The following is a 14,725-nucleotide window of genomic DNA, read 5'->3' as shown; positions in this document are numbered from 1 at the left end:
TCCCCGTACCATCCCTCTGGGTCATCCCAGTGCACCAGCCCCAAGCATCCTGAGCAAGAGCAGTTAACTAACCGTTTTTCTCAGTCACACAGAGCTATGACAGAGATAATACTAAATCCACCACTTAAGCTATGCTGCATGTGCTAAAACATGAATCAGATTGTCAATGGACAATTAATGGTGCCCAAATAAAATGCTGATTTGACTCTATACTTCTAATTTTTGGTGTTAAGCATGAGTCAAATCAACTAACTGCATTAAAAATGGAATCAAATCTGGAAAACCCAAATGAGACTTAATTAGATATTATATTAATAAGGTTAGGTGGTACCCTAGCAACATTTCACGCTTCTCCTATATGATACTTGGTTTTTCTATCAAATGGACTGGTAAGTCCTACTTTTAAACACTTAGCCAACAACAACAGCAATAAAAATCAATGTATGTTTTATAAATCTTTTTATATCTTTGCTGAACTGTTTATTACATTACCAGAAATTACCGTTTTTCTGTTCGTTGCCACTTCAAAACTAAATTAAAAAACTTCTGATAGGGCTCAATGTTAACTTTTAATTTATCCAGTTCAGGATATTTTGTCAGTTCCCATTTGAAAAGTTCCTCTTCTTTATTAATAAACTGAACTGCTTCTTCAGATTCCTGAATACGTTTTTGTAGTTGTCTTACATCTGTCACATACTGAAAGCAAAGCATTTTTCATTTCAAGAAATACCCAAGTAATGTTATAAAAATAAGATTAAACAATACTTCATATATATATATATATATAGTGGCTTTATATATCAACTGCACAGCAATATTATGACAGAAAGCAAAAAATGGCTATGTCTACTTACAAAAAGAAAACTAACCCACAAAAAAGGTTACATAATTAGCAGCAGTTCCAGGCCCCTTTTTGCCTTAGTAAGCACATGCTTTTCTATATTATACAAACATGCCTGAGCTAGCGTGCTAAGTTGCCTCAGTCATGTTTCACTCTTAGCGACTCTGTGGACTGTACCCTGCCAGGCTCCTCTGTCCATGAGATTCTCCAGACAAGTAGACCGGAGTGGGTTGCCATGCCCTCCTCCAGAGGATCTTCCTGACCCAGGGATCAGACCCACATCTCTTCTGTCTCCTGCACTGGCAGGCAGGCTCTTTACCACTGGAGCCACCTGGGAAGCCCTATACAGACACATCCTATACTCATCTACCAGCCTGCCACAGCTACTGTCTATGTTTATCAGACCTGTTGCATGCGGTCCAATTCTGCAAATTCTGCAAACTCTTCCATGCGCCGTGATTCCTTTTCTACTTCCAAAATCAGTTTCTCTCTCTTTGCTATTAGTTCATTTTCTTTTCTATGTTTAGCATTCTCAATGAGCTTTAAAAGAAAACAATGTAATCATGTTAATTATTTTGCTACAAAGCAAAGAATGATCAAATGAGAAATCTGAATGCTCTGTACAGTAACAAAACACATCAGCAAAGTAAAAGTAAAACACTGTATAAAAATAAAACATTGACTGATATGAAAGGAAAAGAATAATAAATTACACAGAAAAAATTTTCTGTATCTCCAAAGTGACCATAATAATTCTTATTTTAAGTAGATATTTTAACTGTTTAACAGATTCTGGGAAAATAATAAAACCTACCATATATCGAGCATTTCTTATGTCAAGAATTATTAAACACTTTACCTACGTTACCACAAGTATTATATCCTCATTTCAGAGATGAAGAAGTTTAAGCGTATAGAGATTCAGAGGCATGTCCAATGTCACAAGATCATGAAAGTCAAAATCTGGATTAGAACTCAGGCTTATCTGACTGAAGTCTATGCTTTCCATTACTATACTATCTCACTTCCCAATTTAGGGAAAGCTAGCTTAAATTAGGACTTTTACAAAATTTGAACTATATTCAATATTAATATAAAATTCTGAATCTGCAACTTCCTCCTGAGAAAGTTGCTTAACTTCTCCGAGACACATTTTTCTCAGCTATGAAATGGGGGAAATAGAAGCACCTGGGATTTTTGTCAGTATTAAATGATTTAATAAATGGAGAGTACTGAGCACAGTGCTTATGATTATTGGTCTTTTAGTAATTTCCTTTTTTTAAATTTATTTATTTTGGCTGTGTTGGGTCCTCACTGTGGCTCGAGGGATCTTCACTGGGGCATGCAAACTTCTTAGTTGTAGCTTGAGAACTCTTAGTTATGGCCAGGGATCAAACCGCAGTCCCCTGCATTGGGAGCATGAAGCCTAGCCACTGGATGACCAGGAACACCCCCTGTTATTAATTTGATAATAGTTCTAACTTTTTAATGTCAGTCCCACTTTTTAAAACCTTGTGGATTAAGCCTGTCTTAAGCCTGCAGGGCCATAAATGTTGCTAATCCCAAACTCATACTGACACATGAAGTTACTTTTTAAAAGTAGATGGCAAGGGACTACTCCCCTGGTAGCACAGTGGATGGGAATTTACCTGCCAGGAGATGTGGGTTTGATTCCCAGTCTGGGAAGATTCTGCACGCCTCAGAGCAAGTAATCCTGTGCCACACGACTGAAGCCTGTGAGCCCTACAGACTGTGCTCCACGACAAGAGAAGCCACCCAAGGAGAAGCCACCACAGCTAGAGAGCAGCCCCCACTTTCTGCAACTAGAGAAAGCCCACATGCAGCCAGAAACAAATAAACAAATACAGCAGTGTGTAACGTCAAAAAAAAAAAACAGGAGATGGCAAGTATGTATGAAAATTAAATGAACATTGAACTTAAAACATCAGAATACAAAAATATATAAGGAAAAATATATTTACCTCATCATTTTCATCAAAGATGGGATTAATTTTCCAAGGCCACATAAGGACAGCTGAATTTAAAGCTAAGTCTTCTGGAGGAAATAGAAATACATCTAAAAAGTAACTCATCCGGCGTTTGGATTCCTACAGAAGAAATTCCAGATATGTTAAACCATGTAGAATGGAAGTGAAAGTCACTCAGTCAAGTCCAACTCATTTCGACCCCATGGACTATACAGTCCATGGAATTCTCTAGGCCAGAATACTGGAGTGGGTAGCCATTCCCTTCTCCAGGGGATCTTCCCAACCCAGGGATGGAACCCAGGTCTCCCGCACTGCAGGTGGATTCTTTACCAGCTGAGCCACAAGGGAAGCCCTAAAGCATTATGAAAAAGAGAAACAACAATTTCTAATACTTTTTCAAATTTCAATCTGACTCAGATTATTAACTGATATTTCATATCACCCAAATCACATGGGTATTTGAATAACTATAGGATTATTTATCTGGCTTCATAGCACACAATTGAAGACTTTTATAGTAAGAGCATTTAGTTTGCTCCCTGGTGGCTCAGATGGTAAAGAATCTGCCTGCAATGCAGGAGATCCAGATTTGATCCCTGGATTGGGAAGATCCCTGAAAAAGGGAATGGCAACCCACTCCAGTATTCTTGCCTAGAGAATACAATGGACAGAGGAGCTTGGCAAGCTACCGTCCATGGGGTCACAAAGAGTCAGACACGAATGGAGGACTAACACACACACAAACACATACCAAAATTAAAGCTTTTTAATAGTTTTCACTTGCAATTGACTTAAGATAAAAGTACTTGATTATCCATGTATATGGCTGAAAATGGTGATCAAACATGCGTTTTTCCAGCAACTCTGTTGGTTTTTTTTTAAAGGATTTTACAGTTTTATTCTTATATATTTAATTTTTTAATCTTTGGTGACAAAGATTTTAACATCTTTTATTTTGTTTTGCATCTTCAATAACAGTACCACTTCTTTTACCTACCATTGAAAGTGAAAGTGAACTCGTTCAATCGTGTCTGATTCTTTGTGACCCCATGGACTGTAGGCTACCAGGCTCCTCCGTCCGTAGGATTTTCCAGGCAATAGTACTGGAGTGGATTGCCATTTCCTTCTCCAGGGGATCTTTCCCACCCAGGGATTGAACCCTGGTCTCCCGCATTGTAGACAGACGCTTTACTGTCTGAGTCACCAGGGAAGTCCTACCATTAGCATATAGCAATTGTCCAGAAAGAGTTTAGAAGTGACTGGCAAAAAAAACAAAAAATTTAAAACCAATAGATTTACCTGAATAAGACATTAAATATCTTTACCCCTTATAACCTGCATTGATCGGTATGCAGTGCTGTAATTTTTAAGAACTGAAATACAGATTCAAAGGCTAATTTAAGAGTTTTTGTTTGAGATACACATAGGATGTATATGTATATAATACATATAATGTTCAGAATGCATTATATATGTATTATATTGCACACAGAAATTAACCCAATAAAACCTGATTCATATAACTAGCTGTATTAATAGATTAAAGGAGAAAATGCATAAGATCATACCAATAGGTGCAAAAAATAAAATTCAACATCCAATCATAATAATGTTTTTAAATTAATTTTTATTGGAGTATAGTTGATTTATAATGTTGTGTTAGTCTCCTGGGTATAGCAAGTCTCTATACCACTGGATCACCAGGGAGGCCCCCTGCATCTCATATTTTTAAACAAAAATTAGAGTATAATATAGGTGAATAGGTATATAACCTTGTGTAGGGGAAGGCACGAGCATATGTACTACTAAATGTAGAAACTATAAAAGAAAATATCTTTTAAACCTTTGTTAAGGATGCACATATGGAGGAACCAAAGGAAAAAAATGATTACTGTAGAAACCAGATTGACACCTCTAGGAGGTGGAGAAAGGGAAGTAATTATGGTCAGAAAGTCATATGCAAAGGATTTCTAGGGTGCTGGCAATATCCTATTTCTTCACCTGGTTGGTGGCAACATAAGTGTTCACTTTATAACTGTGTTTAACCATATGTGTTATTCATTTTCAATATGTGTACCATATTTCACAATGAAAAAAAATTTTTTAATATGTAGATTAAAAAATTCCTACCTTGATCCGTGAAACCAACTCCTGAATTCCTACAGTTCGGGCTTTTTCTACATAAGATATAAGCTCCATCATTTCCTCTGTTGTCTCAGGAACTTTTAATGCATGCTCTTTAACTGCTTCAAATTCACTGCAAATACTGACATAATACCTTGCTTTATTATAGGTACAGTAATTAATGCTATATTACGCTCAATTATGATTACTATAAAATAGGCACTGTGATCCTAAAAACAATCAGTTAGGCGTCTTAAAATATTTAAGTATAACTTAACTGACACAACTCAGGATACACCATAGATTTATAAAATCTATAAAATTAAGGCAACATTTTCAGTGTGAAATAGAGCACGCTTTGGATCGATCAGGAGGCTCTATATCTAAATCCTGCCTCAGCTGCTACTAGCTTTGAATATTTGTGAATTAAATGAAGTTATTAAATTCATCTTGTGGGATTGTTGTAATACAATAATGAATAATGAATGCAAAAGAGCCCAGTGCATAGTACACTCTCAATTACTGGTAACTATGGTGTTAGGATAATCATCAGCTTAATTATTACTAGTAGTAGTAATGTCCCTTGTGAAACATGGCAACTGAAAAGATCAAATCTCTGCATACATTTTTAAAATCCATGATTCTTTCAGAAAGTCTATGTATGTATGAATCTACTAATAGATACCCTATACCTAGACCCATTATTTAACTAAGATATATTTCATAGAATTTTTTCCCTATGCTTTGCAGTATCAGTATTGTCATGCCATTGCTAGAAATATCAGAAAAACTCCTTGCAAAAACAAAGTACAAAAAAGGTAAGTGATTTTTAAAATAAATTTTAGTTCATGCAGGTATTTCATTTATACTATGTAATTATACTTATTCATTCATTTAATAAATAACTGAATACCCACAGTGTGCTAAGCAAAGTTCTAAGCATTGAAGATATAACACCAAATAGATCAAGTCCCTATCATCATAAAGCTTACATTCAAGTTGATGAGAGAGACAAAAAATACATAAATACGTAACACAGTGTTAGGTAGTAAAAAGTTCTATGAAGAAAAAAAATCAGTAAAGGGATAAAGAATAATGGAGTATAGAAAAGGAACCAGTATTTTATTTAAAGTGACCAGGAATGATCTCTCAAGAGAGGTGATAATTTAAAATGAGAGAAAGAAAAAGAAGAGTCATACAAATGTCAGGGGAAAAGCTTTCAAGGAAGAAAAATAACAAGGATAAAAGCCTGAGGTAGCAAAAAGCTTCAGATAGTTTGGGAATGGCAAGCAGAGCAGTGTGAGTGCAAAAAAGAGGATAGAACATGAAGTTGTAGAGATGAACAGAAATCAGATCACATAGGGCTTGACAGTATTTTTTTAAAGCTTTTTTGTTGTTGTTCTGAATAATTTTTAAAGTCTTTATTGACTTTGTTACAATATTACTTCTGCTTCACTTTTTGGTTTTTTGGCCATGAGGCATGTAGGATCTTAGCTCCCTCAGCAAGAATCCAACCTACACCCCCTGCATGAGAAGGCAAATTCTTAACTATTGGATCGCCACGGAAGTTCAACGGTTAATTTTTGATTATCAATATTTTAAGAGTGGCTTCCCTGGTGGTCTAGATGTTGGGAGTCCACCTGCCAATGCAGAGGACGCAAGTTCGATCCCTGGTCCAGGAAGATCCCACATGCCAGGTGGCGACTAAGCCAATGTGCCACCACTACTGAGCCTGAGCTCTAGAGCCTGTGCTCTGCAACAAGAGAAGCTACCACAGTAAGAAGCCCGCTCCCTGCAAAGAAGAATAGTACCCTCTTGCTGCAATTTAGAAAGCCTGTGCACAGCAACAAAGACTCAGCACAGCCAAAAACAAATATTAATAAATAAATCTTTAAAATTATTTAGAAAAATAGTTTTTTAGAAGGATATATTAATGTTGATAATGCAAAAAATAAGCAGATGATTCTACTGTGGGTGCTTTCTTCTTACTAGAGCAGAATCTGAGTCCCTTTGGAGCAACAATACAATTAAAAGAAAAGGAGGTAGAAGTTCCATGGCAGTCCAATGGCTAGGACTGCATGCTTCCACTGCAGGAGGCACAGGCTCGATCCCTGGTCAGGGAACTAAGATCCCCCATGCTCTGTGGCACAGCCAAAAGCAAAACAAAACAGAAAAGGAAAGAGGGCAAATAAGATTAGAAAGAGCAAGTTTGCCCAAGCAGATACTAAACCAAACTGTGAAGTAAGAGAATTGCTGGAGAAGGAAATGGCAACCCACTCCAGTATTCTTGCCTGGAAGAATTCCATGGACAGAGGAGCCTGGCGGGCTGCAGTCCATGGGATTACATGACTGAGCATATGTGCATGAGGGTGGAGGGTGACAGGTTGGTAGCAATAAACTGGTAGAACTAAAAAAAAAAAAAGAAAATTGCTCTTTATTATTAATTTATTTAATAAATTATGCTTAACATAGTGGTACACATTTCCTCCTTTTAAAGAAGACTATTTATTTATTTATTTGGCTACACCAGGTCTTAGTCGTGGCATGCGGGATCTTTCATTTGTGGCATGTGGGATCTAGCACCCTTGACCAGGGATGGAACCTGGGCCCCCTGCAGTGGGAATAGAGAGTCTTAGCAACTGGACCACCAGGGAAGTTCCCGTTTCCTTCTTTTGATGTTACCTAATTCACATAAGGAACTTAGGAAGAAACCAAAGCATGAACGAGGCAGAGGACAATGGACAACTTTTCAACTGCTCTTCTGCCATGAGTTTATAATAAGACAGTTGCTTGTTGAAAGTAGTAGAATTTTCCAGAAAAGTGACCAATATTACAAAAGTAAACACCAAAAAGTCGTGTCAAACATAAATCATTTTTAAAATTAACTATGGTATTGTCATTGCTATTACTCAATGGGATTGTTGAAAGGAAGTGTCTAATACTTTACCATATCATTGTGTAATAAAATTTTGTACAAAAGATGGCTAACCAATACGTAACTTTCTGACAGTCATATTTTTTTATTGACTTGAAAATATTTATTGATGTGATAGCTCCCTTTCTTGGGTACCTATTCTCTGTCAAGCATGGTGCTAAACCTTTACAAATGTTATCTGTAATCCAAACATCAGTTCTGCAAGGCAAGGTATTATTTTTCATAACTGGCACAGCAGGAAATTGAGGCTCAGGGAAATTAAGTAACTCGCCTAGAGTCATTTCATGTCATTTTCATGGTAGAGCCAGGATTCAAATCCAAGTCTCTCTGATTTCAAAGCATATAATTTTCTCATATTGCTTCTGGGAAAATAAACAGCTAACGTTTCTTGAGTACCATGTTCTAGGCACTGTGCTAAGTGCTTTATATAAATATTAGCTTTAATCCTTATTGAAGTTGGAGAAAAAACATTGTAAGCACTTATATTTTAATCTTATATTTTTAAACAAGAATTGCTATTAGCAAACTATCTGGTTGGCCAAAAATTCATTTGGGTTTTCCTGTAAGAAGGCCAGTGGAATTTTTTATTTTTTGACAACCCAATATCTCTTTTACTCTAAAATTCTGAGTTTGGCAACTGATTCTACTTACTTTTCATTTTCTTTCCTATGTTTTGAAGCTATATCATTTAGCAACATGTTTGCAAAGGTTCTTGCTTTGTTTGTTAGGCCTGTCTTCAAATCTTCACAATCCAAACGCACCATAGGGAAATGAACCCACTGAGGCAAAAGCATTATTTCTGAAGCAAGATTGAAAAATTTTCCTATAAACTTTAAAAAAGGATTTAAAACAAAAATGGTTAGAATTTTCAAATTAACCTCTGATTTGACAGTACAGTATTATGGTGAAATTCTTAATTATATGCTATAAGTATAAATCCATTTATTTTTGCTAAGGGATTAAATTTCTTTCCATTGTTGCACCAACTTTTTCCCCCCTGTCCTTTCATTAAGGAATTTACCAATTTAACAGTAAACATCCAATACAATGCCATTTATAGCATCAAAAATATCTGAACATATCACAAGGTGAAATTCCCCTCAGTAACTATTAAAAAGAACATGATCAAAGCCACCTATCTCTCAGTTTAAAAGCAAATCTTTATCATGTGACAATTTGTGTAGCTCACTAATACTTGCTTGCCATTACTAATGCCTCACTGAAAATTCTAGTTCAATCTTCAGGAAAATAAATATAAGAAACTTTTTGGTATTGGTCAAAATAATCCAGGAGAGAAACATTGTGCCTTGCTGTTACCAAAGTTCCAAGATATTGCAATTTATACAAATTCTTAATACCTAGACATACTGGGGTAATTTTTTTTTATTTAAGCAAAGTAGTGTGGAAGAAAACCTGACACGTTATATTTTGACAAGCTTTATGGAAAGTGAAACATACCTGTCAACTTTGGGCAACTTTGACTTAATTTCATAATCCATCTTTAATGTTGCCTCTTTACTTTCCTCCTCACCTCACCTCCACCCCCCACCAAAATGCCTCATATTCCTTTTATTCTCCCCTAAGGAGACTTTTTCTTCATTTTCCTCGCTCTGAAGGCTACTTTATTTTTCTAGTCTCCAGTATTTAGTTGACTGTGCTTAAAATTTTCAATGTTTAAGGGAACTGAAGGTATTAATGAATTGGTTCAAAGGCTACACTGAGTAGTCTTGGTTAAAAATATACCAAATAGTCAGTTGAACTGACGGCACCAGAATAAGGAGAACAGATGGCCCTTTATCCTCAAGGGCCATCACCCATTTTTTCTGGGATGTAATTAACAGATATGGAAAATAAAAGGTCTGGATCAAAGAAAATATGCCACGTTGGAAACAATGCAAATGTCTGAACAGAGTTCAGTAACCTTTGCAGTAATATTAAACAGTCTAAAATACATAAAACTAGAATTCCAGAATTGAGGGAAGGAGACAAATTTTTTTAAATGAAGCAATAATGTGTGAATATTTTCCAAGTTTGATAACAACTATACAGATCTAAGGATCTCAATCTTCTCAACAGGAAGGAATATAAAAGAAACAACAAAAAAGTACTTCACAATCAAATAGCTGAGAAGCAACAAAAAACAGAAAATCTTAAAAGAAGTCATATTTTTAAAATTACAGAAAGAAACCCAGAGAAGACTTCCAACATGACAACGTGAGGAGTTCCGTGGACATGGTCCCCAGTGAAAGTGGTGAATATTAAAGTGCGTTAGTTGCTCAGTTGCATCCGACTCTTTGCAATCTCATGGACTGTAGCCCGCCAGGCTCCTCTGTCCATGGAATTCTCCAGGCCAGAATACTGGAGTGGATTGCTATTCCCTTCTCCAGGGGATCTTCCTGACTCAGGGATCAAACCCAAGACTCTTGCATTTCAGGCAGATTCTTTTCTGTCTGGGTCACCAGGGAAGATCCTCTGGAGAAGGGAATGGCTATCCCCTCTAGTATTCTGGCCTGCAGAATTCCATGGACAAGAGCCTAGCGGGCTACAGTCCATGAGATTGCAAAGAGTTGGACGCAACTGAGTGACTAACACATTATTTTAAAAACAAAGATTTAATTTTAAACCACTGAAAATGGTCATAAGAGTATACAGAAAATGAACAAACATCTATTGGTGAAACTTTATGAAAATTTAGAAGGAAAAGTGAGAATCTGTGGTATTTAAACCTGGATTTCTCTCTCCCACCCTGCTGCCAGCTCAGAATGTGGAAACTCCACTCCAGACAAGTGCAGTCAAGAACAGAGGGCTCCCTCACCACCCAGGTTTCAGTTGGATGGCTTAACTGGTTTTGTTAAAGCTAGGTTCTTGGTGAAAGTAATTGGAAGGTGGGAACTCCCTTGTACCACACAAATACCACTCATGGAAGGGAGGGTCGATCTTGGTCATGGTACCACTGAGAATACTGAGACACCAATCACACTTGCCCTCGCTGGGAAGGTGGCAGCTCCATAGCAGAAAAGAGACAAGGCTAACCTCAGGTTAGTACTCTCTACTCCACTGAGTCTGGGCTTCCCAGATGGCACTAGTGGTAAAGAACCTGCCTCCAATACAGGAGACACCGGAAATGCGAGTTCAGTTCCCTGGGTTGGGAAGATGCCCTGGAGAACATCATGGCAACCCACTCCAATATTCTTGCCTGTAAAATCCCATGGACAGAAGAGCCTGGCAAACTACAGTCCACAGGGTCTCAAAGAGTCAGACATGACTGAAGTGATTTAGAATGCACACACTCCATTAAGTGCTCTACTTCTTCAGTGGGATTGTCACTGAGAGAAGCCTATCACTATCCCCATTCCCAGCTCCAAGGCCTTGGCTCAGATATTTTGCCTGGAAGTGAAGGAGAAGCATGTCATAAAATAGATACCTCCTAATCTTTTCCCAAAGGAATTGACTTCAGTTGCAATAGAACATGGAAAAATTCAAGCCTAACTGTGCCCTCAAAAACAGTGGAGGTTGTGGCAAGGAGCAACTGTGAGGAAGGTTCAGTGATTTGGTGAAGATTCCAGCTAAATCATACACCAGCTAGTTTGTTTGAGAGAAAGAGCCAGGGAAGGAGACTGTTGGTACAATCCCTCCTGGGATAGAATAACCATCAGACACTGACTCTGGCAACTGCTTTTTCAAGGGAGTCTGAATTTGATTACAGTAGAGCAAGTTATACCTCTATGGAATTGTTGAAAACAATACAGCAATTAACCAGCAGTATGTGAAGACTAACAGCTATGTATAGCCAGAGAAAGAGAGAAGAAAGACATTTGAAACCATAGCCTTTCCAGGATGACTTTCGGCATACCCAACACTGTGGCTCCCTGAGGAGCAACACTTGGTACTTTAGAGGGTGTGGGGAGCAAAACAGACTTCACTAAAATAATTTGCCCAGTCTCTTAACAAATAAACAAGCTAATAAAAATAGCAAACTGGAAGAGAGACCAGTGCCTGGAGTTGCTACAGTATATTACCTAAAATGTCCGGATTCCAACAGAAAATTATGAGACATACAAAGAAACAAGAAAGCAGGACCCATACATTGGTAAAACAAAACAAAATAAAAAAACACAGTCAGGGACTTCCCTAACATTCCAGTGGTTAAGACCTGAGTTTCCAATGTAGAGGCCATGAAAGATTCCCACAGGATGGTTGAAGATCCCGTGTGCCACAGCTAAGACCCAAAGCAGCCAAATGAATAAATAAAAATAAATATTTTTTAAAAATATTAATGGAATTTTTCACAGAACTAGAACACAATTATTCTAAAATTTGTACAGAAACACAAAATACCCTAGATATTGTATTCCTAACTACCTATTCTTCAGCTGTACATGTGTACTCAGTCACTCAGTTGTGTCCAACTCTTTCCCAGCCCATGAAATGTAGCCCCACCAGGCTCCTCTGTTCATTCTTCAGCCATTTGGGGTTTATTCAACGTTCTCTGAACACCTCTAAATACTTTTGGCCCTGTCTTATGTTACATTGGAGAGGGCAACAGCACCCCACTCCAGTACTCTTGCCTGGAAAATCCCATGGGCGGAGGAGCCTGGTAGGCTGCAGTCCATGGGGTCGAGAAGAGTCGGATACAACTGAGGGACTTCACTTTCACTTTTCACTTTCATGCATTGGAGAAGGCAATGGCAACCCACTCCAGTGTTCTTGCCTGGAGAATCTCAGGGACGGGGGAGCCTAGTGGGCTGCCGTCTATGGGGTCGCACAGAGTCGGACACGACTGAAGTGACTTAGCAGTAGCAGTAGCAGTATGTTACATTTCCTCTCTTCTTCACCTATAAACTATTTCAAAGCCCAGCCCACTTTTCACTTTTTCTAGAAATCTTCATCAATTTACTGACGCAAAAGTAGCCATTCCTTCTTCTGAGGTTCCATACCATTTTGTCCCTATCTCCATTCTAGTACTAATTTCAATATATTACAGTTGGGCTTCCCTGGTAGCGCAGTTAGTAAAGAATCCTCTTGCAATATAGGAGACCCCAGTTCAATTACTAGATCGAGAAGATCCCCTGGAGAAGGGATAGGCTACCCACTACAGTATTCTTGGGCTTCCCTTGTGGCTCATCTCATAAAGAATCCGCCTGCAATGAGGGGAGACCTGGGTTCAGTCTCTGAATTGGGAAGATCCCCTGGAGAAGGGAAAGGCTACCCACTCTGGTATTCTGGATTGGAGAATTCCATGGACTGTATAGTCCATGGGGTGGCAGAGTCGGACACGACTAAGCAACTTTCACTTTCACAGTTGTTATTTCTATGTCTGGTTTCCATGTTCAATATAAGCTCTTGAGGATAATGTTTATATATTATTTATTTTTGCATAACCAAAATATTGCTATATGTCTGAATGTGATGAAAAGTATTTTTGTTGAATCAATGAATGAGCTAAATGAATAACGGAATTATTAGATGAACATATGAGTTTACTAGAATGATGTTTTGAATAAGAAATCCTATTAACTCAGACCGATGCATTTATTTTTTAGAATAAAAAATCTTAACTTTAAAAATAAATTCAAAAAAGCATTAATGAAAAACAGAATTAACACATACCTTTGTGTATTCATCAAAAGTATGATCCTCTGCCTGAAAAGTCTCTATCAGCTTAACAGCAGTCCCATCAATGAGCCAACTGTACTTTTCAACTGAAAATTAATAATCTAATTTAAATCTCAGTTACACTCTTTTAAAAAGATAAAGTACTTTTTATATAGTCATAGACTAAAGTAGCCTACTTAATTAAATATTATTAATAGACTAATAACATACATTAACATGAATAGATGTAATAACATAAAATAAACCTAACAAGCAAGCCAGATTAAAAGTAGACTTTTAAAATAAAAATAATAGTTTATATAAAATAACTTAGAGGTACAGATAAAGCTTCCTTGGTGACTCAGACAATAAAGAATCTGCCTGTAATATGGGAGACCTGAGTTCAATCCTTGGGTTGGGAAGATCCCTTGGAGAAGGGAATGACTACCTACTCCAGTATTCTTGCCTGGAGAATTCCATAGACAAAGAAGCCTGAGCCTGGTGGGCTACAGTCCATGGGGTCACAAAGAATCGCACACAACTGAGTGAATAACATTTTCAACACTACTCTGAACTAATGCTTTTAAGGGCTTCCCAGATGGTGCAGTAGTTAAGAATCTGCCTGCCAATGCAGGAGATGCAGGTTCAATCCCTGGGTCAGGAAGATTCCCTGGAGTAAAAAATGGCAACCCACTTCATTTTTCTTGCCTGGAGAATTCCCTGGACAGAGGAGCCTGGAGAGCTACAGTTCATGGGCTTGCAAAGAGTCGGACGTGACTGAGTGACTAACACTTTCACAGATAAGCCAGTTAATAAAAGGTTCTGGTTAATAGAATGTCAAATAACAACTATTTATCTTGCACCATAACGTACAGACCCCATAACATACTTGAAGAGATGATTAAGCTGAAATTGTTAGAAATTACCTTGCTTTTGGAGAAGGCAATGGCACCCTACTCCGGTACTCTTGCCTGGAAAATCCCATGAATGGAGGAGCCTGGTAGGCTGCAGTCCATGGGGTCGCTAAGAGTCAGACACGACTGAGCGACTTCACTTTCACTTTTCACTTTCATGCACTGGAGAAGGAAATGGCAACCCACTCCAGTGTTCTTGCCTGGAGAATCCCAGTGATGGGGGAGCCTGGTGGGCTGCCGTCTATGGGGTCGCACAGAGTCGGACACAACTGAAGTGACTTAGCAGCACCTTGCTTTTGCCCTTGATTTAACTTTCTGCTTATATCAA

At 37.9% G+C, this 14,725-nt stretch overlaps 1 protein-coding gene across 18 annotated transcripts in view; it reads right to left on the bottom strand.

Annotated features, from left to right (window-relative positions):
• DNAH12 (dynein, axonemal, heavy chain 12) overlaps nt 1-14,725 on the bottom strand; it is a 192,246-nt gene that overhangs the window by 137,375 nt on the left and 40,146 nt on the right. For 14 of the 18 annotated variants that reach the window (XM_010851635.1, XM_010851634.1, XM_010851637.1 and 11 more), the window contains exons 12-17: nt 13,499-13,590; nt 8,540-8,718; nt 4,960-5,095; nt 2,824-2,949; nt 1,247-1,381; nt 503-696 (exon numbers count right to left, since the gene is read on the bottom strand). In XM_010851635.1, coding sequence (XP_010849937.1) covers nt 503-696; nt 1,247-1,381; nt 2,824-2,949; nt 4,960-5,095; nt 8,540-8,718; nt 13,499-13,590 — 862 coding nt within the window. Of the gene's footprint in view, nt 1-502; nt 697-1,246; nt 1,382-2,823; nt 2,950-3,826; nt 3,866-4,959; nt 5,096-8,539; nt 8,719-13,498; nt 13,591-14,725 lie in introns of those variants that run through there. The other 4 variants (XM_010851638.1, XM_010851636.1, XM_010851639.1 and 1 more) reach the window with 4 other exon arrangements.

This window comes from Bison bison, unplaced genomic scaffold (genome assembly GCF_000754665.1).
Source record: "Bison bison bison isolate TAMUID 2011002044 unplaced genomic scaffold, Bison_UMD1.0 scf7180017864304, whole genome shotgun sequence".
NCBI lineage: Eukaryota > Metazoa > Chordata > Mammalia > Artiodactyla > Bovidae > Bison > Bison bison.
This window is presented reverse-complemented; position numbering and strand designations above follow the sequence as displayed.